The sequence below is a fragment of the Haliotis rubra genome, unplaced genomic scaffold, assembly GCF_003918875.1.
Source record: "Haliotis rubra isolate DU_JTF1 unplaced genomic scaffold, ASM391887v1 Scf241, whole genome shotgun sequence".
NCBI classification, from domain to species: Eukaryota; Metazoa; Mollusca; class Gastropoda; order Lepetellida; family Haliotidae; genus Haliotis; species Haliotis rubra.
The window spans coordinates 874,419-900,917 of record NW_025766459.1 but is presented as its reverse complement, the minus strand read 5'-3'; the positions used below and the strand labels follow the sequence as shown (position 1 = coordinate 900,917).

At 43.5% G+C, this 26,499-nt stretch overlaps 3 protein-coding genes across 3 annotated transcripts; 1 reads left to right on the top strand and 2 right to left on the bottom strand.

Moving 5' to 3' along the window:
• The first annotated feature begins 1,222 nt into the window (after positions 1 to 1,222).
• On the top strand, positions 1,223 to 2,679 carry LOC124278790. The gene is made up of 3 exons (XM_046714564.1): positions 1,223 to 1,500; positions 1,852 to 2,085; positions 2,394 to 2,679. The coding sequence occupies exons 1-3, from the start codon at positions 1,223 to 1,225 to the stop codon at positions 2,578 to 2,580; spliced, it is 699 nt and encodes a 232-aa protein (XP_046570520.1). The 3' UTR covers positions 2,581 to 2,679.
• On the bottom strand, positions 2,635 to 6,590 carry LOC124278789. The gene is made up of 4 exons (XM_046714563.1): positions 6,182 to 6,590; positions 5,767 to 5,924; positions 4,689 to 4,804; positions 2,635 to 3,602 (listed from the first exon to the last, which is right to left on the bottom strand). Exons 1-4 carry the CDS (start codon positions 6,533 to 6,535, stop codon positions 2,635 to 2,637), a joined length of 1,596 nt encoding a protein of 531 aa, XP_046570519.1. The 5' UTR covers positions 6,536 to 6,590.
• Positions 6,591 to 8,067: 1,477 nt separating this feature from the next.
• LOC124278761 (netrin receptor UNC5B-like) lies at positions 8,068 to 17,785 on the bottom strand. Its single transcript, XM_046714532.1, has 5 exons — positions 17,689 to 17,785; positions 11,834 to 11,872; positions 11,469 to 11,500; positions 9,974 to 10,165; positions 8,068 to 8,446 (listed from the first exon to the last, which is right to left on the bottom strand). Exons 1-5 carry the CDS (start codon positions 17,754 to 17,756, stop codon positions 8,130 to 8,132), a joined length of 648 nt encoding a protein of 215 aa, XP_046570488.1. The 5' UTR covers positions 17,757 to 17,785; the 3' UTR covers positions 8,068 to 8,129.
• Positions 17,786 to 26,499: the final 8,714 nt, after the last annotated feature.

The window sequence follows — 26,499 nt, the reverse complement described above, 5'->3', positions numbered from 1 at the left end:
GTGTATAGGTGCATACTGTATCTTGGATCTTCTTTGTGTTCTGGTGCTGTAACATACCTGTACATAAGCGCTGGTAGTTCATGAAGTCCAGTATTGTGGAAGTTTGTATGTAAATTCGGATTCCACAACAAAGTACATATAGAAAAATTAAATGGAAATGATGATTAAAAAAATGATTTCCTTATATTCAGTGTCATTTTATCATGGTGTACAGATTTTGAAGAGAGAAACTTTACTGAGAGTTGCTGCAGATCAGCTGTTGAATATTTTTTCTGGGTATGTCCAGATACGTCCATGGAAACATATTGTTTACAAGCCTAATTACTATGGATTAAATAGGTTATGCTGTGATTGATTTGTTTACATTAATTGTACAGACAAAAAAGGTGCATGAAGTAGTAGACGGGAAATATTTTCTGCTTTTTATTTAATAATAAATAATAATAATAATAATAGTGCATTTATATAGCGCTAATTCCAAACATAAGGATGCTCAAAGCGCACAAACATGGTTTGATATTAGGGAAAGTCAGGGAAAGCTTGGCGAATTTACCATTCTCTTAATTCATTAAAAGATAGAAACCCATGTTTTCAGATTATTGAACTAAATTTGAACAACGCAAACGGACAAGTAAAGGCGCCACGCGCAGTGTTGATAATCTATTTATAGTTACCGAAACGATCTGCAACATGACCATGTGGTTGTCTTCACTAGTTTTAAAAAATTATAAACCCAAACAACAAAATTCAGTTATCCTTTCCCTGCTAATATCTGTGACGGAGGTGAATTGCCAGATAGATTAATTGATTCGAAAGAAATTACGCTTCCTACAGCCTCAGCAGCTAGTCTAGACGCTTTTTCGTCGGGAATGTAACTCATTTTCACTCATCAGTTGTAATCTGCCAGCTAAAATATATTAAAAATCACATACGCATAACTTGCCTCTTTAAATAACATTCACAAACGACGGATACCAAAGTATCACAAGCAGAATTCATCAACAACGTTCGCAATCACGTAACGTTTCGCCGGCGGTGACGCCATTGTGATTTGCCAGTGGTTGTCCCCCCTAACGTCAAAAACGAAGTGGGCGGGGCTTATCGGCCGAAACTGGATCGGTCTATTAACGGATCGCCAGTGGAGAGTTAACCACGCCCCCAAAAGAAAGGGAGATAACTCTCAAAAGGTCCGACAACATCGCTGTCAAAACCAACTGTCAAGATGGCAGTCGTGATATCGTTTAGAGACATTCCCGATGATATTGGCCCGAAATATTTGCCTTATGAACCTACTTTGGGGCAAAAACAACGTGGAGTGGCTTTTAGTTCGGCCTCATACCTTCATTCCGTTACTTTCCTTTCATGTTGTGATAATATCGTGTCGATTTGCGGGAGGATTTATAGAAGTCAACGGAAAACCGAAGCTCCTCATGTAATCAACTTGTCCCTTGACAGAATTCACAAATCGTTCACTGACGCCCATTGTAGCTGCAAATGTGGGTGAGTAGTACACGAAATAACTTCGGGTGCCTTTCCAATTTATGGCATAAATCTGTTGGGGTTTTATAAGCGGCATATATAGATATCAAATCAATTTGAATTACACGTCTGTGTGCTGGCCGCTTCAGTTGTTGACAATGAAACCCATGTTATCCCATATAATTACGTTAAATTTCTATCATCGTGAAAGAAACAGATTCTGTAATAAATGTAAGAGGTAAATGTAATATCTGTTGTTAGGCATTGCGGGAATAAAACCATGTAAATGTATTTTCTTCTCAATTATATTATATATTATATATTCCTGCTGTCACAGTTCTGTAACAAATTTATTCACCCTATTCTCTTCAGTGCAAGTGGAAAGTGTTCCCATGTACTGGCACTTGTCCTGATACTGGAAGGCTGGAAGATATCAGGCTATCAAGCCATTCCTTCACAACCCTCTTCCACTAGCCTGCCTCAGCAGTGGGATAAACCAAGGGGACCAAAGATTGAATCTGAAGCAGTGTCACAGATAATTATTGCCAGGCCTGGAAATCTCAATAGGAAAAGGAGACCTGTGATGGCCACATTCAATGACAACAGGTGATGTTATTATATACATCAAGTTTTATTTCAGATTCTGAACTTGTTTTATGAAAATGATGTATCATAATGCAAGCATTACCTATATGACATTTTTACTCCATGATCATCAGATATTTCCAAGGTAGAAAATACTCATCACAGTTTAGAAAGCAATATCAGATGACTATTGAGCAGTTGTTTGCATAAATATTACAGTTCAGATAAGTGAACAAGGAACAAGAGCACGTACAAAATATTCATTGACATTGCAAGTTTTTAACATACACAAATACAATACTTGTGACTAATACTTTTTGTACTTGCAGGAAAGTTCAAATACAGGAGTCTGACATGACTCTGCTGCACAGTTTGAAGAGATTCCCTATTTCATACCTGACAGATACATGTACCAGCACCAGTCAGACAGTTGACACACCAATAGGTCCTCAGGTTGTTGGATCAACTCTTGGACATCAAGTAATTAATCTTTATCTTGAATTAAATATGGCATAAAATTGGTCAAGAAACAGCACACAAACCAAATTTGATTTACTGAGGAAAACAAACTTAAATGCAATTTTTTACCCTTCCAATGGCATTTTCGACCACCACTCTGTGTGTTGCATTGTTCACTGTTTCTGCCACATCAGACACACACATCTGACCTATACCTGGTGCAAAAGGGGGAATGTTGCGTAATCCAGTGGCCCTTATTTCCTTTTCAATATTAAAGCCCTTGTCTGCCATCAGACCATCTCCCACTTTAAGTTTCCCACACTTAACCATTTCTCTGAGGAGGGACAGATAACCACTTTTTTCAGTTAATTCTTTGTCTGATATCGCCCCAGAAAACAGCATTGATATGAATGTAATTGAACCTCTTGGGTCCACACCAATGAGACCTTTCAGGGTAGTACTTGATTTGTAATTTGAATATGCTTGACTTTGCCTTGTCAGTGAAGAGGGTCTCTGAATTTTTATTTCTGTTCCATCAATGATACTAAAAGTGTTTGGAAATTCCTGGCGAAATTTTGAAGGCATATGTTGCTGCAAAACATCACGGTGAGGCCAAATTGACACAGATCCAAACCTGTAATATAAGTAATTTATCCAATTTGAAAACGCAGTACTGCAATCTTGGGGTGATATCAGAAACAACTTTGAGAGATGTTTAAAATCAAAATTCGGTCTAAGTTTAATCAGAACAAGCAAAAGCTGGTCTTCAAGACCCATACACTTCAAACTGCTAACTGTTCTGGTAAATTGAAAAGGTTCATCATCAGCATTGCCAGGGACAACAAATTTAAATATTTTCTTAAACTGTTCGTAGGGAAATCCTGTGTAATACTTGTAATCTTTATTCTCTATATTTTTACAAAAAGAATACACATCATGCTTAACATTTTTAGCACTAATTTTGGTGTTGATCTGTTGGGCACGCATGAGCTCCTCCTTTTCTAGGATCAGTTTGGCCATATTTTCTTTGAGTTGCTTGTTCTCTGCAGCTAGAGCCAGCATATCCAGTGGCAGAGGACCTGTAAAAGCAATTACAGCTGTTTCAAGCAATAATACATTCTACAGGGAAGAAATGATCTGGCTAGTTTAGGGCACCAAACTCATTATTAGGCCTGAAACAGACTTACCTATTATCAATCTGACTTGTTGTAATGTTTAAAAATGCTTTGCACACAGAAGAATAAGTTAAGAATGAACACATAGCACCCACAACATACTTGTTTCAATTTGAGATTTAAGAAGAAAAACAGCCTTATTACCTCCCTTGTATAAAACTAAATGTGAATAAACAGGCTTCTTCTCTTTACAGGCACCCTTAATTAGACCTGGTTCCAAAGATGGAGGACAGGTGCGGAGATGTCACATTTCCAAAAGATGACAACTTGCCCGAACTGGATTCAATTGCAACTTTAAAACATCAGTGGAAAGATTTAGAACTTTCAGTTGACGAGTCCCATAATTTAGAAAAAAATACAAGATCTCAAAGCAAGTCTGATTTGTGGTACAAAGCAAGGAAAGGGCGAATTACTGCTTCAAACTTTGGTCTGCTCATGACTCGCAAAAAACAAATCAATGACACATTTATCAGAAACACCTTTGACAAAGAGAAATTTTCCTCCAATCCAACAACTTATGGGAATTCTAATGAGAAAATAGCTAAACAAATGTACATGAAAAAAACTCAAAATCATCTTCATGACATTGGCTTTGTTGTAAACCCATCTATTCCATTTATAGGAGCCACCCCTGATGCTATAGTGTGTGACACTTCTGTTTCTGGTATTGTGGAAATTAAGTGTCCTTATGCTGTAAGGGACTTGACCATTAATGAAGCCTCCTGTATGACTGGTTTCTTTTTGAAAAAAAGAAGGAAAATATTACAACTTGAAGAGAGGTGATAGGCATTGGTATCAGGTACAGGGCCAACTACTTGTAACTGGGGCACCATTTTGTGACTTTGTAACCTACACCAGACAAGACTTTAACATTGAACGGATATATCCAGATAGGAATACCTTCAGGACTCTGCTTGAAACTCTGTCACAAACATATGTCAATCACTTCAAACCATACTTTGCAAGGAAACAAACTTCATAAAAAATTACCCATGGTGTCACTTTGTTGGACAAGAATATCAGATTCCTGCTGCATGGTTGTAGGCTCTGGATGTTCCATATCCATCTGATTTGGTGAATCAGAAATATCTGTATCATGATTACATCTGAAAAAGAAGATGAAGACCAAATTATCTTATACCTGAACCTCAAATGTATTACAGCCTTTAAATGGTTACCATCTTTGTCTATTTCCTATAACTTCTTGATTACCTATCAGGACTATTTATGCCTGGATTAACTTTTCTAATATATGTGTTTATTGCTATTACAATTCAGCGATAAATAACTTTTGGCTTCACTTGTTAAGTGCCCACAGTTGACATCATATGACTGTTGTTCTTTCATATGTAATATTGCCATCTGCTTCCTAGTTTTATTCGTCTCCCAGCTGATGAAGGATAAAGAATATATTCTGAAACACTGTGCCCATCAGAGAAATGACAAGTATGAATGGACTAGTTGTATGTGGATATTGGACCATCTGATTCATACATTATCTCTATATTTGAGAAGTCATCTTTTCTGTATGAAATATTAGCAATCTCTGGATAGGAGACTAATGGCTGTGTCTGGCCATGCCATGTAAAAAAACATCTATAAATATGTAAATTAATGTTGTATTTAAACATATTTAAAAGAACCACTGTCGTGGATGATCTCAGTGGTTACAGCAAATGTCCATGTTGATGTATTAATATTTATGATGGATTGTAATGAATACTTTGGATCCTTCAGAGTTATTGTGTCTTATCACTCAATATTATGGGACCTGGGTGAAACACAGTTTTGTCTGGAGCAATTAGATTTTTATGTCAATATGCACCTGTTGCAGGTGATATCAGTCCCTTCATCATGCTTATATGAACAGAACTTGAGTATGATTGTGATCTTGTGATGCATGTGATACTTCTGTCTTTTCGTAACTACAAAGGATCTAAATGTGTGACATTACCTTTACTAACTTTCTGTGATACTCTCAGAATAAACAAGGATTTGTTTGATTATTATGTTTCAATGTTTTTGTTGTGTTTTGTGAGCAGTAAGTATAAAGGCAACAATGTTTTACCTGTGTGTTTCAAGAAGAACTTTCCTTTTTCTGTCGCCCATAAATGGCAAGCGTGGTTTGGGTCGTGGTCTTACTGTCTTTGGATTTTCATTTTGTTCATGAGGTAGTGCAGACGCAGGGTCCGGAAATGTCTTGGAGGGTTTTCCATCAACAAAGTGCTGTAAATAAGCTCGCATTTATTAGTCGATAGAAACGACGAAAAAACAACATGGATGTATCTGAAATCGTATGCTCAAACACAGACATCGTCTGTCCTTGACATACCACGCGGTGAAACATTAGTAACTAAATCAGTGAAAATCGGTGTACTGGTTATAACAACTAAAAAGCACTGAAAGTCTACCAAGTCAAAGATTTCTAAATTTACATTAACTTCAACATTGGTTAAGGTGTTATTCAATTTTAGTTTCCATACCTTTGTACATACGAAGAAATGTTTTCCTCGGCTGTGGTCACGAAGTATGTCCATGTTCAGTTGATACTTGGGGCGACCACACAAACGTATCCATCGTTGACATTTGTCAAAATTTCTGGCAGGCTTGGGAAATGGAATAAAGGTGATACCACCAGCAAGTCGTTCCGGGTACCGCGTGTCCGAGTTGCAGGTACCCCAGCTACACCTTTTCACCATGATCAAAACGTTTACTGTAAACGTCGATTTATTTTTGAAAAGTCCGCCAGACCGCTGATGTCGGACAAAATGGTGGTCAGCTGTCAGCTGACGGCAACGCGATGCGGATTGAATAATTTGACGTTTCTCATTGGTCATGTCATTTGTTTGATTGACAGGTGGCGATACGTTAATTTAAACAGCGATACAGTAACGTTCGCAATGTTTACATTCCCACAATGCATTTAAGTTGTAGAATGAATGAATTCACGTGTTTGTTATGAATGAAAAAGTAGTTCCCTCACAACGTAACCTAATATTGATAGCACACTCCACACTCCACACTCCGGCACACACTCCGGCACAGCGATGACCACTCTCCTACCCAGAGTTCCATGCGGCAAGCCAGCATAGTACCTCTGCCACAGGCCACAAAAATCTTACGATTCGTCACATCTTGCAATGTCCATTCAATATAATGTACAGATTTATTTTACTCTTTTATTTTTGACGAGTCTACACATCTAACTAAACATCTTTAATAGAATGGTTTAGTTTCACTGAGAAAATTTCCCAAAACATGTAACACTATTTCGATTTGCGTAGCGATCCTTTGTTTACATAGGTTGTACGGCTCCACGTACTGTCATTGAAGCTGATGGAGAGCAAACGATGCAGCCAGTTTGATATCTAAATATGTACTGTCATAGACCTTACTGTCGCAGTTGTGAAAGAATATATATGCAACAATGTAAAACATTATAAAGAGAGCGCCGAAAAGCTTTTGTGAGTCCAGTCTCTTGTTATTATGAATATGCGCGTTTGATTACAAACAAGAGAGAAGTCCGGTCACGTGATATGCAAATTAGCCTGTGGCAGTGATGTTATGTTAAGTCATCGCTGTGCCGGAGTGTGAGCGATGACTTAACATGCCGCATGGTAGGAGAGTGAATTGAGAGGTCATGGGTTATCCAATCAAATCGTTAGAATCTCAGGTCAAGTCGCAACGACACAGGTCAACGCGATACGACACTCGTGTGACGTACGAGATTAGTATGCAACTACCCATACGTTGACCACGTGGGTAATAATTCAGTGATACTGACCTCTAACAATCGTAAAGCAAAATGCTGCTATTCATATACATGGAAATGTTTCGCTAAATAGAAGAAATTGTGAAGTTTTACGATGAATCGATTCGGACGACGCAGTTCATCGTGTTTGTGTTTTTTCAGAAATAGGAAACGCAGCTGCTTAACTCCAGTGTGTATTTAGAGTTGTCTGCCTTCGAAACCCGAACCACTGATTATGCAGTTTCGCCATCGGGAGATATCTCAATGATGTGGTCAAGTTAGAAGGTATCTCAGTGATATAATGACGCCAAAGGTATCTCAGTGGTGTGATGACATCATAAAGGTATATAAGTGGTGTGATGACGTCAGATGGTATCTCAGTGGTGTGATGGCGTCAGATGGTATGTTAAGCTGGTTCCCGGCTCCCTTTCCGCGCGCTAACGTTCGCAAAAGCTATATATTGCGATATGCGAGACGGGGCCCAGCTTAATGGTATGTCAGTAGTGTGATGACGTCAGAAGGTATCTTACTGATGTGGTGAGGTCAGAGGGTATCTCGATAAATACGTTAACATCAATACTCTTGTATGAGTGATTTCTGACAAGAACAAGAACAAAATAACGATTGCAGATTTTATTTGAAACTTTATGATTGTCGCTGCTTTCCGGTCTGTGTCAATACTAACACGTTCCATGGACGCATCTTCCGAGTTTGCTGTCGAACTTTGTTTTGCCTGGACACGTTCTCTCCACCTTAGCGCCATGAGAGCACTCAAAGTACTTCTTGCAGTTGGTGCCATGAGCAAACATCCGGTAGCCTTTCCCTGCGCATGTGCTGTCGGGGGTTGTCGCCAGCTGGGTACATCCGGGTCGCGCAAGGTCAAACCATGTTCCAGGTGCGCAGTGGCGTAAGAATGCTACACTGTTGCTGCAGTGGTAGAAACGTCCAGAGTTGGTAGCGTGGGCGATGAAGGTGGTTTTACCTTTAGGACACCTACCTGGATGGGAAAAGGAGCTTAACTGTCATAAAACAGGAACAGAAATGGCACGTTTATAAGATAGCTCTCCTTTGACAAGAAATGATTTCATTCTGTTGTTTCCTAGGGACTCCACGAAATCCGACTAATCACAACAGTCCAATAACTCCCCTCAGCCAACACAGGAAGGAATTGACCAGTTGCACCTGTTCACGTGACTATCACATAACGCAATCTAGCAAGTACCTAATTTCAACTACCCATAGTAAAATAGCCTTTCCTCAAAATTAGCCGGTATATTGTACGAATCTTGCGAGGTACCTCCACTCTATGATCGTCTGCTCCCCGAGTAGGTGATGGAATCAGGCGAGTGAACCCAAATGGTCGCAATTGTAAAGTACATAATGGAACTGGTTTCGTGTTCTGTCCAATGGCAACCTGTCACGAACTAAATATAACTAACCAAACTGTTCATGTATTTCCGTATTCACCCACGTTAGACTTCGTGTTACACCACCTATTTCCTGCAGGATCTGGTTTGTGGGCGCTTTCTACATAAACAAGACGACATGCGGTGGCCAGTATATCGTGGATTTCGATTGGACGACAATAACAAAGGTTTGGACATTGGTATGGGATGCAAAGAAAAGTTTGTAAAGTAAAATGATCCAGCGTTCGCAGTTTAATTATTTACACATTGCTTTTGCCTGATATGTGGACATACGACCATGTTTATAGTTGTAATTAAGGACGCTACGCATGCGCACCTTTAACCGGATATGGCTCACATTTGCAAGCGGAATTCGTTTATCATTTTGATAATAGAGCGTCCGCCCGGAGAGCGGAAGGTCGCAGGTTCGATCCCCGACCGCGTCATACCAAAATACGTAAAATATGGTACTTGTTGGTCCCTGCCTGGCGCTCGGCATTAATGGGTACATCAAGGACTGGTCGGCTCGGAGTCAGTATAATGTGTCTGAGTGGGGTATTCATGCTTCCCTGCGGCATGGTATCTCAGTGGGCTAGCACTATAAAACAAGCTTCAGTCTGGGCTAGTACAAGCAGCCGCACATACACATACACTCGCATGCACGTCGTCATATGAGCGAAATATTCCCCATCACGACGTTAAACCCAATTTCACCTCACCTCACCTCATTTTGATGAAATAGATAATAGAAGCTTACGTAAAAGTTCCATTGCATCGGGCATAAAGCATCAATTTCTACACAAAACCAACATACTTGGGAGTTGGGAACACATTAATTAATTAATACGGGTCAGGCGACATAACATTACGTTGTTGGATTGAGATTTCAAGACGATTCTTCATTCATACCTAAATTCATTTGAATTGGAGGCGCTGGGTTAGACTGCTTAAAGCGTTCGCTCGTCACGCCGAAGATCCAGGTTCGATTTCCCGCTTGGGAGGGGTAAAATATGTGGAGCCTATTTTTGGTGGTGTCCCCCCGCCGTGATAGTGCTGAAATATAGCTAAAACCATACTCACTCACTCACTCACTCACTCGCCTGAACTGTCGGACTTACTTCCACAGAGGCTGGTGCCGCAGGCTATGGTCCTGTTCTGATAGGAGTCACCCCGGCAGTAGGACCCGCCGTGGGTGGGTCGGGGGTTGGTGCATGACCGGGTGTGGTCCTGGTCTTTGGTCCCGCCCCCACACAATACACTGCACTCATCCATATCTCTCCACGGCGACCAGCCCGACCAGCCGCCGTTTTCTGAAACGACGCATTGGAGGCCATGTTGATATCATTGCATTGTGTCATTTTAGATCATAATACTCTGACCACAAAGAGAAACTGTACACACATATAAACTGGAACTAGATGAGTAGACAGCTACAGATGTAAACACAGTCATTAGTGGACTGAACAGATACGTGCTACGTTTAGTGACGGATGGGCACGTGCACGACGTTTATGCATGTGCATCATTATAAACTGCCCCGACTGTACATGGTTATAAGGCTATTGGGACGGGGATGTCTCAACGTCAGGTGACTGCGCATCCGGCGCTATGAGATGACGTCATCCGGCGTTATGAGATGACGTCATCCGGCGTTATGAGATGGCGTTATCAGAACAATAAAGAAGTCGCCCATGACCCACGCTTAGGACGTCGCACCCCCAGGACACGACAGACGGATACGCGTGACCCATCTCCGGCACTGGTTCCAGAGTGTAGTGACAAGTGCTCAGACCAGTCCAGGACTTCGGCATAGCCATCAAACGCAGTCAGGAACTACTCACGTCATCAGTTGATACAACCACGTCAGCCCTCCATACCACCATTCCTGACGTTGTGTACAGACGACTCAAGTTTCCGACGGACGTGAAGTCTGCAGACGTCTTGGAAAGCTTTATGTTCAAGCCTGTGTCATGGTGAGGAATCGCTTTGGGGATGGATCCTTGGATATGGTAACTGCACGTCGGAGAACCCTTGTAGTTGTTCAGGGCAGTTTGACAGGTGTAGGCTGCAGAGATCAGATCCTCGGTCCAGTGGCAATTCTTCTTTCTTCTATGCCATAGATTGACATACCAACAGCATAATGTCGACCCAGTGTCGGTCCAGTGGCAATTCTTCTTTCTTCTATGCCATAGATTGACATACCAACAGCATAATGTCGACCCTCACACGGCTGGGGACGCTATGGCTTTTCTTCAACAACACAAGGTTCAAGTCATTAGGTGTGTGGCATTGTTGCTTGAGTCCTGCCCACCATTTGGACTCAATGCCATACACTTTAAGATTTGTTTTCCGTCTCCTCCCTACGAACATTTAAAAACTGCATAGAAGAGTTGTTGAATTAACCTAACGTGAATGTATCTAGTTATAAACAGGCCATCCCAGTGGAAGGCTGGCCATCAACGTGCACTTGCCACAATCTAATGTCGGCTGACAGGGAACAGCAAGACTGACCAGGCACCTCTCGGGACATTAAATACACTGTCACTTGTGCACAAACTATTGCCAAGACGTGTATTGATTAACAACATACACAACATATATCAGGATACTCACGTGCTTGAATCCTGTAGCAGGTCGAGTAGTACCTGGAGAACAGTAACACAGATTGGATGCTGTAATTGTTAAAGTCGTTCAATACAACGATATAGATATGTCTGGTCCTCTCCGATAGTGCTTACTTCCTTACACTCACTGATAACGAAATCGAAATCAGTACACCAACAAACCCTGGATTTGAAATAACTGAAAGCTGGTGTTAAAAGTGTTCCTTCACCGCGTCGAAAAAAGAAGTTCGGATCCTTCATTGGTACTGAACGTGCATGACACCAGGTGTTCCAGGTGTTACAACAGGCGTCAGTGGCTACGACATGGCGGGTAGGAAATATGACGGTAGTGTTCAGATCATTCTTATTACTCACCTTCTCCAGAAACTTCCTCTACTGCATCTGTAGCTCACGCTGGAACAAAGACGCAACGTGAGTACATGACCCTGCATGGCTGGGTGTTGTGTTAACTGTACTGCAGTAGTAGTAGTAGTAGTAGTAGTAGTAGTAGTAGTAGTACGACGTGTGATCTTCGGGATATTAAGACATTTTCAACAAATGCCGTCACATTTCAGCTGGGCACTGCTCCTGTCCAAACATCCCACAGTGCTACATATAGCACAGTAATACCTCTCTAGCATGTGACTGTGATAGTGCGATGTTGCCCAAATGCTCATCTAAGCCTGTGTGGTTACATTGCTATAGTACTGTCGGAAATAGAAAAAAACCTGTTTTTAGGCTGTTACTCTGTATCAATAACATTTCCACAATTGCAAATAGCATATGTTGAAATAACCCACATCGGCCTAACTGAGCGTTCAGTGGGATGCGTAATACGATATACAGAAAAGCATGTTTACTGGTAAAATCGGGCAAAACTTAGAAAAAATACGAATAGCTGCTGAAAACAATAGATCAGACTATAGATGGCAATTAGGTCGCTCAGCCAGGTATGACGACGGACCGTCAACTCACTTGGCATGAAATGCACGTGCTGCCCACAGACACAAGGGGTCATCTCAAATATCTTTTGAGCTTTTTCATGTGTATTGAATATGTCTCTACTGAATATCTAATCTTAGCTAATATCTCTATCCCCAAGCCCGACCCCAACTACCGTCAGCAACACCCGTCTTGGTTTTACTTTTGAGACGACCCCTCCTACCTGTTTCTTTTTATAGTGATAGTGAGACTCAATGGTATCTATATCCCCAATAATTTCAGTATTAAAGTTGTTATTTTATACGTTTGCTATCGTTTATTATGAAGCTACGTCTAGTTTCAAAATGGATATTCAAAAAGTGTCATTTGTTATACAATATCATCGCACACTAATTTGCATAAAGCCATGGTCTGCTCCAAATAAGTCTCTTCTGACTTGACAAAACCTCATTGCTCATTTCTGCACTAATATCCTCCTCAGTAAAATCCTTCTTTTACGTTTCCTATCTCCCTCCCACTGAGACTGTAGTTAGGCCGAGCTTAGTTCAACAGATATTTCACACTTTCACATATTAACTACCTAAATTGTAGATATAAATGTGAAAAAAACATGTTTTTCTATTTCCGACGATACTTTAGGATTTCCATCCCACCGTATGTGTTAAATAATGGCAGCCAATTATTGTCTCCACTATCTTCTATGTGTGTGGGGTGGTTAACGGCACACGCGCTAAAGATACCACTCATTTTGTGATTGATCAAGGACACACTGCCAGAGTGTTTCGGGGTTTAGACAACTGATTCAACCGTGGCGACTGTAGGAGGGTAGCCCCAAACAGGGCACACAGACAGATGCTGGTTTCTACTGCTCGGAAGACTGTGCGCAAACTCATGTTACCCTGCTATGAAACATATATGTTCCTACCCAGAGCTAGTCAATAGTCATAATATCAAAATAGCACTAGCAAATGTGATCAAATGACATCAACTGCCTGTAAATATAACATTAAATTATTCGACCATTATCAGTACTGGAATATCTCCATGGGACACTGAATGGAGAAGAGTTGCATGTCATGTAATATCATTGTGTCAGGTAGACTGGTGGGAAATGAAATAAAGGACAACTCACACAAAACTTTATAGTGCTAATTTATCCTCATTCTGGAGGAAATAAGTGAATTAATTTATTCGTTCATTCTACTACTGCCTACTTCTACATCTACTACTACCTCAAATACTACTACTAGAACAACAACAACAACTACTACTACTACTACTACTACTACTACTACTACTACTACTACTATAGTATGACCAGAAATTATTGAGAATTTTAGGAATATGTTTAATTGGATTTCTAGTATAAACAACCTTGACCAGCTATCAAGTGCTTGGTTTCATTCAAGAGAGACAACTCCGTTAATCCTTTTTCATTAGTTTGTGAAGTGTTATCCCCCCTTTGTTTACTTGCTAGCAGACGACATTTTCAGTGATCCTCAGTATGGATGATTTAGAGAAGAGGAAGTTGATTTTAGAGTATTATAACTGAGCACCAGGGAGGCGCAGGTAGGCCCAGAAAATTGACTGTCGGTGACAGGAGGCGGCTTGGTATTCTTGTTTCTAAAAACAAACGAAGGAGTTTAGAAAACTTCAGGCTGGATATGATTGATAGAGGAACTGTGGCTGTCTGTAAGGAGACGATTAGAACTGAGCTGTGTGCAATGGGTTGGCAGAAAAGTCGAGGGATTCCATCACCGATCATGAAACCTGAACCAAAGGAGCGAAGGTTGAACTTGTGCTTACTGCATAGAAATTTTACCTGGGACAATGTGATTTTCTCAGATGAAAGTTCTGTGTGGCTGTTTCCTACTACACTGAAATTCTGGACCAAACAAACTGAAAAACCTTTGTATCAACGCCCAAAGTACAGTCCGAAATTTAACGTGTGGGGTGGCATATCTGTGTTAGGGGCAACGCCCCTCTGTGTATTTGAGGGAATATGAACAGTGAGCGGTACACAGATTGGCCTGGTTTCGGACCCAAAATATGACATTATTAGATTGACCAAGCTATAGCCCTGACCTAAATCCAATAGAAAATGTTTGGGGACTTATGAAGGAAAGTGTCAATAAGAAAAATCTGACAAATATTGCTAAAATGAAAGAAAAGGGGGTCCGATATTTGGACAGCATGGACCACGACTTTCTAACTTCTTTTATCAGTAGCGTGCCCCGCCACATATGATTGAAGCCTGCATTGCTACCCATGGTGCCTTGACAAAATACTAACTGTTCACCTGTCTTTGAATCTGGAGTTATGTTCTGCTAATATTCACATTTAAGACGTGAGTAATGAGTGAAAAATATAAAAATAGTATTCTCAATAATTTCTGATAGTACTGTACAACTACAACAACTACTACCTCAAATACTACTACTAGAACAAGAACAACAACTACAACTACTACTACTACTACTACTACTACTACTACTACTACTACAACTACAACAACAACTACACCAACAACTACAAATACAAATTCAACAACTACTACTACTACTACTACAACAACTACTACAACAACAACTAAAACAACAACAACTACTACTACTACAACAACAACAACTACTACTTCTACTAGAAAAAACAACAACTACTACTGCTACGACGACAACAACTACTACAACAACTACTACAATAACTACAACTACTACTACTACCTCAAATACTACAACTACTACAACAACTACTACAATAACTACAACTACTACTACCACCTCAAATACTACAACTACAACAACTACTACTGCTACTACTACTACAACTATAACAACAACTACTACTACAACTACTACTACTACTACTACTACAACAACAACAACTACTACTACTACAACAACAACTACTACTGCTACTACTACTACAACAGCTACTACTACTACTATTACTACCACAACAACTACTACTACAACTACAACAACTACTACTACTACAATAACTACTGCTAATACTACTACTACTACTACTACTACTACTACTGCTACTACTACTACTACAGATACTACTACTAGTACTATTACTACTACTACTACACCGACCACAAAAACTACTACTGCTACAACAACAACAACTAATACTACTACCACTACTACTACTACTACTGCTACTACTACTACATCTACTACAACAGATACTACTACTAGTACTATTACTACTACTACTACAACTACCACAACAACTACTACTACAACTACCACAACAACTGCTACTACTACTACTACTACAACAACCACTACTACTACTACTCCTACAACTACTAATAACATTAACTACTACTACAACTACGGCAACAATAGCTACTACTACTACTACTACAACAACTACTAGCTACTACTACTACTGCTACAATAACTACAACTGCTACTACTACTACTACTATTACTACAACTACTAAACTACTACTACAACTGCAACTACTACAACTATTACGGCTACAACTAACTAATACTACTACTGCTGCCGACTGTTACTACTTGCTGCTGCGGCAACTTACCACACAACTGCTGCTACTGCTACTGCTACCACAACAACTACTACTGCTACTACTGCTGCTACTGGCTGCTGCAATGCTGCGCAATTGCTGCTGCTGCAGCTACTGTGCTCCGCTGCTGCTGCTGACTGCTGCTACCCGGCTGCCGCGGCAGCTGCTGCAACTGCGGCTGCATGCGGCAACTGCTGCTGCTGCTGCGGCAACGCTGGCTGCTGTGCACCGCTGCTAGAGAACCGACTGCTGCTGCTGCCACTGCCGCTGCCGCAGCGAGACTGACTGCTGCTGCTGTGGCTGTGCTGCTGCGACTGCTGCGCTGCTGCCGCTGCTGCTGGCTGCTGCTGCTGACGGCAATGCACTGCTGCTGCTGGCTGCTGCTGCAATGACTGCTGCTGCGAGCTGGCTCGAAACAAGCTGCTGCAGCGAAGCTGCAAGCGAAGCTGTTTCCTGCTGCTTCTTGCTGCTACTGCCGGAACGGCTGCTGCGAGCTTTACGGCTGACTGCTGCTGCTGCTGCTGTGGCTGCTTTTGGTAGCTGCTGCTGACCGTACTTAGCTTGCTGCCGGCTGCACTGCTACTATTGCTGCTGCTGCTACTGGGCTGCTGCAATGCTGCTGCAGCTGCTGCTGCTTTCCTACTAGCGAAGCTACTGCTGGCACCGCTGCTGCTGCTGACTACTGCAAACCCGGCTGCTGCTACTGCTACTACTACTACCTTCCATGCTGCTGCTGCTGCTACTACTAATTGCTGCTGCTGCTGGCGACTGGTGTAACTGGCTGTTGGCAGCCATGTTCGGTTGCCACTACTACTGTGTTTCAAGCTTACTACTACTTCTGTGCTACTGCTACTACTACTACCACTACTACTGCTATTTACTACTACTACAACAGACAAACCGACATCTGCTGCTACCGGCTACAACTACTTCTACTACTGGCTACAGCGAGCAACTACTGCTACTGGACTGCTGCTTCTGACTGTGCTACTGCTGCTGATTCTGTGCTATTCTGTGTACTATACCAAACGGCTACTACTACTACAACTGATTACGATACTGCTGGCTGGCCAGCTACAAGCTACTACTACAACTACAACGATGAGCTGTGTGTGGGAACAGCTCTGTAAACAGCTACAACAATGCTACTGTGGCAATGACAACGGTACGGCTACACTGTTTCTTCACTACTGCTCTGCTACCACCAGCTGATCTAACTCGAAAACTACTAAACATATAATACTAAATGAAACGCTGATCATAATTAAAACATCAGACCAACTCTATGAGGTTATTGCAGAATTTATGTCCTAAAAATAAAAAAGTTGTTTAACAAAATATAATTACAATTTTCCCTCAGTTCACTATTTGTTACGCGGGAGGGGTGCAAAGAGAGGAACAGCCAGGTGATGATCAGTGTTTCATTGAGTATTATATGTTTAGTAGTTTTCGAGTTAGATTGCAATTCATCGGTCCGCTTTTGGCGTCAAACTGACTGTAGAACAACGTACTACTACTATTTCTACTACTACATATTCAATATGTATTCAGTGCGGAATGTCACTGGCAGGAGTTTATACTTTCCTGAGCAGGATTGTATCAACTATCGAATCTACACACGCACGCACGCGCGCGCGCATGGGCGCAACACACGCATCCGTACACACAGTGTCACGCTCACTCGCGTGCGTTCACCATAAAATGTTGACATTATTTGAAGTAAATAACAGAGATAATCACTTACATAATCCCCGACGTGTCTTGCAGAAGGCAGGTAACTGCAACGACAGCAACTGCTAGACTGGACAACATCGTCGACTGGAGTGTTTTGGGTGGGAAACAAATTCACTGTGTTTTAAAGGGCAAAGTCACGTGTATGGCACGTCGAGGTAGGCGTCAGTCGCTGTTGTCGTCGTCGCTGCGGCAACACCTTGGTGGGTTTGGTTACGTAATTGTACCCGCACAGCCATTAAGATAACAATCTTCCCCATACATCTGATACCCCTTCCATGTGTGATATACGGTGAAGGGTTACATAGAATATATATCAATTACTATGTTCAGATACAGATATAACGTTGTTATTCACAATAACACATCATGTATGTATATGTTGTTTTAGGGTTTTTTTTTGGTATTTTTTGTTTGTTTCCTATTTTAATTTTTTTTTCTTGTATGATTATGATTATACAATTTATTGTTTGAAACCTATGTTTTATTTCCTTGTGCAGCTTAAAACAATTTGACCCGTGAAGAATTGGTCTTCAGCAACCCTTGCTTGTCGTAAGAGGCAACTAACTCTGACACATGTCATCGTATCCCAATTGCGCAGATCGATGCTCGTGCTGTTGATCACTGGTCCAGACTCGATTATTTACAGACCGTCGCCATATAGCTGGAATACTGCTGAGTGCGGCGTAAACAAACGCACGAATAAAACAACTTCTCAATAATATGTACAACATTCAATATGAATTTGAGAAGTCAGAAAGATTTTATAGAGGCGGAGTCATGATAAGAGAAATTAGACGTAAGTTATGACATAGTATTGAATATTTTTGCATGATATCTACACAACTAAACAACACTGTACCTTCATGTACAACAACTACTACTACAACTACAACAACAACTTACTAAACAACACTGTACATTCATGTATTTACATTAACTGAGATATTTGAATCCACCTAAACCTAATTTGATTTTAACGGACAGTTTAGTATCACACCGTCTCATTGTACAATACCACGTGGTAACAGTATACTCAACAACAAAAAGAAACTTCACGTCAGAAGGCGGATCCAGAGGGGGGTTCAATTTGTTTTTTCCTGAAAGTTTATTAAATGACCACTGAAACTCGGGGGAAAATTAAGTGTGCACACACACAAAACACACACACAAACACACAAACACACACACCCTTTCTCAGAAAGCTGTATCCGCCCCTGATTATATTGTAAATGTGTAGTACTTGGTGTAGATGAAAGCGTAGTAGCATGTGTTGGGAGAGTAACGCCACGGGTCGCGCAGAGGGAAGAGATAAAAAAGGTGGTTGAGCTGATCGCCAGAATGTTTGGCAAATCAAAAGTTTAACCTCTCGACTGTGGAGCATGTACCGTCACGTCTAAATGGCGACACTTAAACAAGATCTTCTTACATGAACTACACTACGTAACAGATTACAAATCTGCCCCTGTTGTCCGTAGAAAATTCTGTACGATTATAATAAGGTGGATTTCAACATATACTGTTGAAAAGCCGCTCCATGCTGCCTGCCTCAAACCAAGGCGTCCTGTAAGGGGTAAAGACTGGGATGGAATAGACAACACAGAGGACAGGGTGTTCCCCAATGGCGTTACAGACGAATCAAGGTTTGCCTCCAATCCACAGATACCAGACTACCGTTGTTGGCGACGTGTCAGGTCTGGACAATGACCAGTATGAGGTTGCAGTGCGATTGTTGGGGACGCTATCACTCATGGCAGGCTAACTTACTTGTTTTGTGAATGAACATCTGATTCTCTAGCAATAAGATAACGAAATGTTCAAATTATAGGCAACAATTTTGAATTGCAATATGACAGATCACATGGTGCCCGGGTCCTTTCTCGACAGATGGACAAAACTGAATGGTAGAGTCATCTCGTCGTCAGACACTGTCTGGACCTGGCGGGTAACAAGCACAACCTCTGTTTTCTCGTTAGTTATTTCAGCATCTGCTGTGTAATCCGAGTTGATGTTGTGTGTGCAGGGTTAGTCTGGTGGGAGGATTATGGCAGATCCCAAGAGTTGATGTTGTGTGTACAGGGTTAGTCTGGATGGAGGATTATGGCAGATCCCAAGAGTTGATGTTGTGTGTACAGGGTTAGTCTGGCGGGAGGATTATGGCAGATCCCAAGAGTTGATGTTGTGTGCGCAGGGTAAGTCTGGCGGGAGGATTATGGCAGATCCCAAGAGTTGATGTTGTGTGTGCAGGGTTTGTCTGGCGGGAGGATTATGGCAGATCCCAAGAGTTGATGTTGTGTGTGCAGGGTTTGTCTGGCGGGAGGATTATGGCAGATCCCAAGAGTTGATGTTGTGTGTACAGGGTTTGTCTGGCGGGAGGATTATGGCAGATCCCAAGAGTTGATGTTGTGTGTACAGGGTTAGTCTGGCGGGAGGATTATGGCAGATCCCAAGAGTTGATGTTGTGTGTACAGGGTTAGTCTGGCGGGAGGATTATGGCAGATCCCAAGAGTTGATGTTGTGTGCGCAGGAAGGTAAGTCTGGCGGGAGGATTATGGCAGATCCCAAGAGTTGATGTTGTGTGTGCAGGGTTTGTCTGGCGGGAGGATTATGGCAGATCCCAAGAGTTGATGTTGTGTGTGCAGGGTTTGTCTGGCGGGAGGATTATGGCAGATCCCAAGAGTTGATGTTGTGTGTACAGGGTTTGTCTGGCGGGAGGATTATGGCAGATCCCAAGAGTTGATGTTGTGTGTACAGGGTTAGTCTGGCGGGAGGATTATGGCAGATCCCAAGAGTTGATGTTGTGTGTGCAGGGTTTGTCTGGCGGGAGGATTATGGCAGATCCCAAGAGTTGATGTTGTGTGTGCAGGGTTTGTCTGGCGGGAGGATTATGGCAGATCCCAAGAGTTGATGTTGTGTGTACAGGGTTAGTCTGGCGGGAGGATTATGGCAGATCCGAAGAGTTGATGTTGTGTGCGCAGGGTAAGTCTGGCGGGAGGATTATGGCAGATCCCAAGAGTGGATGTTGTGTGCGCAGGGTAAGTTAGGCGGGAGGATTATGGCAGATCCCAAGAGTTGATGTTGTGTGTGCAGGGTTTGTCTGGCGGGAGGATTATGGCAGATCCCAAGAGTTGATGTTGTGTGTACAGGGTAAGTCTGGATGGAGGATTATGGCAGATCCCAAGAGTTGATGTTGTGTGTGCAGGGTAAGTCTGGATGGAGGATTATGGCAGATCCCAAGAGTTGATGTTGTGTGTACAGGGTAAGTCTGGATGGAGGATTATGGCAGATCCCAAGAGTTGATGTTGTGTGTACAGGGTAAGTCTGGATGGAGGATTATGGCAGATCCCAAGAGTTGATGTTGTGTGTGCAGGGGAAAGTCTGGCAGGAGGATTATGGCAGATCCCAAGAGTTGATGTTGTGTGTGCAGGGTAAGTTAGGCGGGAGGATTATGGCAGATCCCAAGAGTTGATGTTGTGTGTACAGGGTTTGTCTGGCGGGAGGATTATGGCAGATCCCAAGAGTTGATGTTGTGTGTACAGGGTTAGTCTGGCGGGAGGATTATGGCAGATCCCAAGAGTTGATGTTGTGTGCGCAGGGTAAGTCTGGCGGGAGGATTATGGCAGATCCCAAGAGTTGATGCTGTGTGCGCAGGGTTAGTCTGGCGGGAGGATTATGGCAGATCCCAAGAGTTGATGTTGTGTGTGCAGGGTAAGTCTGGCGGGAGGATTATGGCAGATCCCAAGAGTTGATGTTGTGTGTACAGTGTAAGACTGGCGGGAGGATTATGGCAGATCCCAAGAGTTGATGTTGTGTGTGCAGGGTAAGTCTGGCGGGAGGATTATGGCAGATCCCAAGAGTTGATGTTGTGTGTGTACAGAATAAGTCTGGCAGGAGGATTATGGCAGATCCCAAGAGTTGATGTTGTGTGTGCAGGAGTAAGTCTGGCAGGAGGATTATGGCAGATCCCAAGAGTTGATGTTGTGTGTGCAGGGTAAGTCTGGCAGGAGGATTATGGCAGATCCCAAGAGTTGATGTTGTGTGTGCAGGGTAAGTCTGGCAGGAGGATTATGGCAGATCCCAAGAGTTGATGTTGTGTGGGCAGTGTAAGTCTGGCAGGAGGATTATGGCAGATCCCAAGAGTTGATGTTGTGTGCGCAGGAAGTAAGTCTGGCGGGAGGATTATGGCAGATCCCAAGAGTTGATGTTGTGTGTACAGGGTAAGTCTGGATGGAGGATTATGGCAGATCCCAAGAGTTGATGTTGTGTGTACAGGGTAAGTCTGGCGGGAGGATTATGGCAGATCCCAAGAGTTGATGTTGTGTGTGCAGGGTAAGTCTGGCGGGAGGATTATGGCAGATCCCAAGAGTTGATGTTGTGTGTACAGGGTAAGTCTGGATGGAGGATTATGGCAGATCCCAAGAGTTGATGTTGTGTGTGTGCAGGAGTAAGTCTGGCGGTAGGATTATGGCAGATCCCAAGAGTTGATGTTGTGTGTGCAGGGTAAGTCTGGCGGGAGGATTATGGCAGATCCCAAGAGTTGATGTTGTGTGTACAGTGTAAGACTGGCGGGAGGATTATGGCAGATCCCAAGAGTTGATGTTGTGTGTGCAGGGTAAGTCTGGCGGGAGGATTATGGCAGATCCCAAGAGTTGATGTTGTGTGTGCAGGGTAAGTCTGGCGGGAGGATTATGGCAGATCCCAAGAGTTGATGTTGTGTGTACAGGGTAAGTCTGGCTGGAGGATTATGGCAGATCCCAAGAGTTGATGTTGTGTGTGCAGGGTAAGTCTTGAGGGAGGATTATGGCAGATCCCAAGAGTTGATGTTGTGTGTGCAGGGTAAGTCTGGCGGGAGGATTATGGCAGATCCCAAGAGTTGATGTTGTGTGGGCAGTGTAAGTCTGGCGGGAGGATTATGGCAGATCCCAAGAGTTGATGTTGTGTGCGCAGGGTTAGTCTGGCGGGAGGATTATGGCAGATCCCAAGAGTTGATGTTGTGTGTACAGGGTAAGTCTGGCTGGAGGATTATGGCAGATCCCAAGAGTTGATGTTGTGTGTGCAGGGTAAGTCTGGCGGGAGGATTATGGCAGATCCCAAGAGTTGATGTTGTGTGTGCAGGGTAAGTCTGGCGGGAGGATTATGGCAGATCCCAAGAGTTGATGTTGTGTGTACAGGGTTAGTCTGGCGGGAGGATTATGGCAGATCCCAAGAGTTGATGTTGTGTGTACAGGGTTAGTCTGGCGGGAGGATTATGGCAGATCCCAAGAGTTGATGTTGTGTGTACAGGGTAAGTCTGGCGGGAGGATTATGGCAGATCCCAAGAGTTGATGTTGTGTGTGCAGGGTAAGTCTGGCGGGAGGATTATGGCAGATCCCAAGAGTTGATGTGTGTACAGGGTAAGTCTGGCGGGAGGATTATGGCAGATCCCAAGAGTTGATGTTGTGTGTACAGGGTTAGTCTGGCGGGAGGATTATGGCAAATCCCAAGAGTTGATGTTGTGTGTACAGGGTTAGTCTGGCGGGAGGATTATGGCAGATCCCAAGAGTTGATGTTGTGTGTACAGGGTAAGTCTGGCAGGAGGATTATGGCAGATCCCAAGAGTTGATGTTGTGTGTGCAGGGTTTGTCTGGCAGGAGGATTATGGCAGATCCCAAGAGTTGATGTTGTGTGTGCAGGGTTAGTCTGGCGGGAGGATTATGGCAGATCCCAAGAGTTGATGTTGTGTGTACAGGGTTAGTCTGGCGGGAGGATTATGGCAGATCCCAAGAGTTGATGTTGTGTGTACAGGGTAAGTCTGGCGGGAGGATTATGGCAGATCCCAAGAGTTGATGTTGTGTGTACAGGGTAAGTCTGGCGGGAGGATTATGGCAGATCCCAAGAGTTGATGTTGTGTGTGCAGGGTTTGTCTGGCGGGAATATTATGGCAGATCCCAAGAGTTGATGTTGTGTGTGCAGGGTTAGTCTGGCGGGAGGATTATGGCAGATCCCAAGAGTTGATGTTGTGTGTACAGGGTAAGTCTGGCGGGAGGATTATGGCAGATCCCAAGAGTTGATGTTGTGTGTACAGGGTAAGTCTGGCGGGAGGATTATGGCAGATCCCAAGAGTTGATGTTGTGTGTACAGGGTTAGTCTGGCGGGAGGATTATGGCAGATCCCAAGAGTTGATGTTGTGTGTACAGGGTTAGTCTGGCAGGGAGGATTATGGCAGATCCCAAGAGTTGATGTTGTGTGTACAGGGTAAGTCTGGCGGGAGGATTATGGCAGATCCCAAGAGTTGATGTTGTGTGTACAGGGTAAGTCTGGCGGGAGGATTATGGCAGATCCCAAGAGTTGATGTTGTGTGTACAGGGTTAGTCTGGCGGGAGGATTATGGCAGATCCCAAGAGTTGATGTTGTGTGTACAGGGTTAGTCTGGCGGGAGGAATTATGGCAGATCCCAAGAGTTGATGTTGTGTGTACAGGGTTAGTCTGGCGGGAGGATTATGGCAGATCCCAAGAGTTGATGTTGTGTGTGCAGGGTAAGTCTGGCGGGAGGATTATGGTAGATCCCAAGAGTTGATGTTGTGTGTACAGGGTTAGTCTGGCGGGAGGATTATGACAGATCCCAAGAGTTGATGTTGTGTGTACAGGGTTAGTCTGGCGGGAGGATTATGGCAGATCCCAAGAGTTGATGTTGTGTGTACAGGGTAAGTCTGGCGGGAGGATTATGACAGATCCCAAGAGTTGATGTTGTGTGTACAGGGTAAGTCTGGCGGGAGGATTATGGCAGATCCCAAGAGTTGATGTTGTGTGTACAGGGTTAGTCTGGCGGGAGGATTATGGCAGATCCCAAGAGTTGATGTTGTGTGTACAGGGTTAGTCTGGCGGGAGAATTATGGCAGATCCCAAAAGTTGATGTTGTGTGTGCAGGGTAAGTCTGGCGGGAGGATTATGGCAGATCCCAAGAGTTGATGTTGTGTGTGCAGGGTAAGTCTGGCGGGAGGATTATGACAGATCCCAAGAGTTGATGTTGTGTGTACAGGGTTAGTCTGGCAGGAGGAGGATGACAGATCCCAAGAGTTGATGTTGTGTGTACAGGGTAAGTCTGGCGGGAGGATTATGACAGATCCCAAGAGTTGATGTTGTGTGTACAGGGTTAGTCTGGCGGGAGGATTATGTAGATCCCAAGAGTTGATGTTGTGTACAGGGTAGTAAGTCTGGCGGGAGGATTATGACAGATCCCAAGAGTTGATGTTGTGTGTACAGGGTAAGTCTGGCGGGAGGATTATGGCAGATCCCAAGAGTTGATGTTGTGTGTACAGGGTTAGTCTGGCGGGAGGAGTATGGCAAATCCCAAGAGTTGATGTGTGTACAGGGTAAGTCTGGCGGGAGGATTATGGCAGATCCCAAGAGTTGATGTTGTGTGTACAGGGTTAGTCTGGCGGGAGGAGTATGGCAAATCCCAAGAGTTGATGTTGTGTGTACAGGGTTAGTCTGGCGGGAGGATTATGGCAGATCCCAAGAGTTGATGTTGTGTGTACAGGGTAAGTCTGGCGGGAGGATTATGGCAGATCCCAAGAGTTGATGTTGTGTGTGCAGGGTTTGTCTGGCGGGAGGATTATGGCAGATCCCAAGAGTTGATGTTGTGTGTGCAGGGTTAGTCTGGCAGGAGGATTATGGCAGATCCCAAGAGTTGATGTTGTGTGTACAGGGTTAGTCTGGCCATGGCAGATCCCAAGAGTGGATGTTGTGTGTACAGGGTAAGTCTGGCGGGAGGATTATGGCAGATCCCAAGAGTTGATGTTGTGTGTACAGGGTAAGTCTGGCGGGAGGATTATGGCAGATCCCAAGAGTTGATGTTGTGTGTGCAGGGTTTGTCTGGCGGGAATATTATGGCAGATCCCAAGAGTTGATGTTATGTGTGCAGGGTTAGTCTGGCGGGAGGATTATGGCAGATCCCAAGAGTTGATGTTGTGTGTACAGGGTAAGTCTGGCAGGAGGATTATGGCAGATCCCAAGAGTTGATGTTGTGTGTACAGGGTAAGTCTGGCGGGAGGATTATGGCAGATCCCAAGAGTTGATGTTGTGTGTACAGGGTTAGTCTGGCGGGAGGATTATGGCAGATCCCAAGAGTTGATGTTGTGTGTGCAGGGTTAGTCAGGGGGAAGTCTGGCGGGAGGATTATGGCAGATCCCAAGAGTTGATGTTGTGTGTGCAGGGTAAGTCTGGCAGGAGGATTATGGCAGATCCCAAGAGTTGATGTTGTGTGTACAGGGTTAAGTCTGGCAGGAGGATTATGGCAGATCCCAAGAGTTGATGTTGTGTGTGCAGGGTTAGTCTGGCGGGAGGATTATGGCAGATCCCAAGAGTTGATGTTGTGTGTACAGGGTTAGTCTGGCAGGAGGATTATGGCAGATCCCAAGAGTTGATGTTGTGTGTACAGGGTAAGTCTGGCGGGAGGATTATGGCAGATCCCAAAGTTGATGTTGTGTGTGCAGGGTTAAGTCTGGCGGGAGGATTATGGCAGATCCCAGAGTTGATGTTGTGTGTGCAGGGTAAGTCTGGCGGGAGGATTATGACAGATCCCAAGAGTTGATGTTGTGTGTACAGGGTTAGTCTGGCGGGAGGATTATGGCAGATCCCAAGAGTTGATGTTGTGTGTACAGGGTAAGTCTGGCAGGAGGATTATGACAGATCCCAAGAGTTGATGTTGTGTGTACAGGGTTAGTCTGGCGGGAGGATTATGGCAGATCCCAAGAGTTGATGTTGTGTGTACAGGGTAAGTCTGGCGGAGGATTATGGGCAGATCCCAAGAGTTGATGTTGTGTGTACAGGGTTAGTCTGGCAG

Coding starts and splice junctions, on each gene's coding strand:
- LOC124278789 (XM_046714563.1), bottom strand. CDS start 6,535: ATGACCAATGAGAAACGTCAAATTATTCAATCCGCATCGCGTTGCCGT. Junction 5,925..6,181: donor ATTTCTTCGTATGTACAAAG/GTATGGAAACTA, acceptor GCTTATTTACAG/CACTTTGTTGATGGAAAACC. Junction 4,805..5,766: donor GTTCTTCTTGAAACACACAG/GTAAAACATTGT, acceptor CTTCTTTTTCAG/ATGTAATCATGATACAGATA.
- LOC124278761 (XM_046714532.1), bottom strand. CDS start 17,756: ATGTTGTCCAGTCTAGCAGTTGCTGTCGTTGCAGTTACCTGCCTTCTG. Junction 11,501..11,833: donor AGAGGAAGTTTCTGGAGAAG/GTGAGTAATAAG, acceptor ACTGTTCTCCAG/GTACTACTCGACCTGCTACA. Junction 8,447..9,973: donor CGGCACCAGCCTCTGTGGAA/GTAAGTCCGACA, acceptor TTTCCCATCCAG/GTAGGTGTCCTAAAGGTAAA.
- LOC124278790 (XM_046714564.1), top strand. CDS start 1,223: ATGGCAGTCGTGATATCGTTTAGAGACATTCCCGATGATATTGGCCCG. Junction 1,501..1,851: donor CATTGTAGCTGCAAATGTGG/GTGAGTAGTACA, acceptor TATTCTCTTCAG/TGCAAGTGGAAAGTGTTCCC. Junction 2,086..2,393: donor GCCACATTCAATGACAACAG/GTGATGTTATTA, acceptor TTGTACTTGCAG/GAAAGTTCAAATACAGGAGT.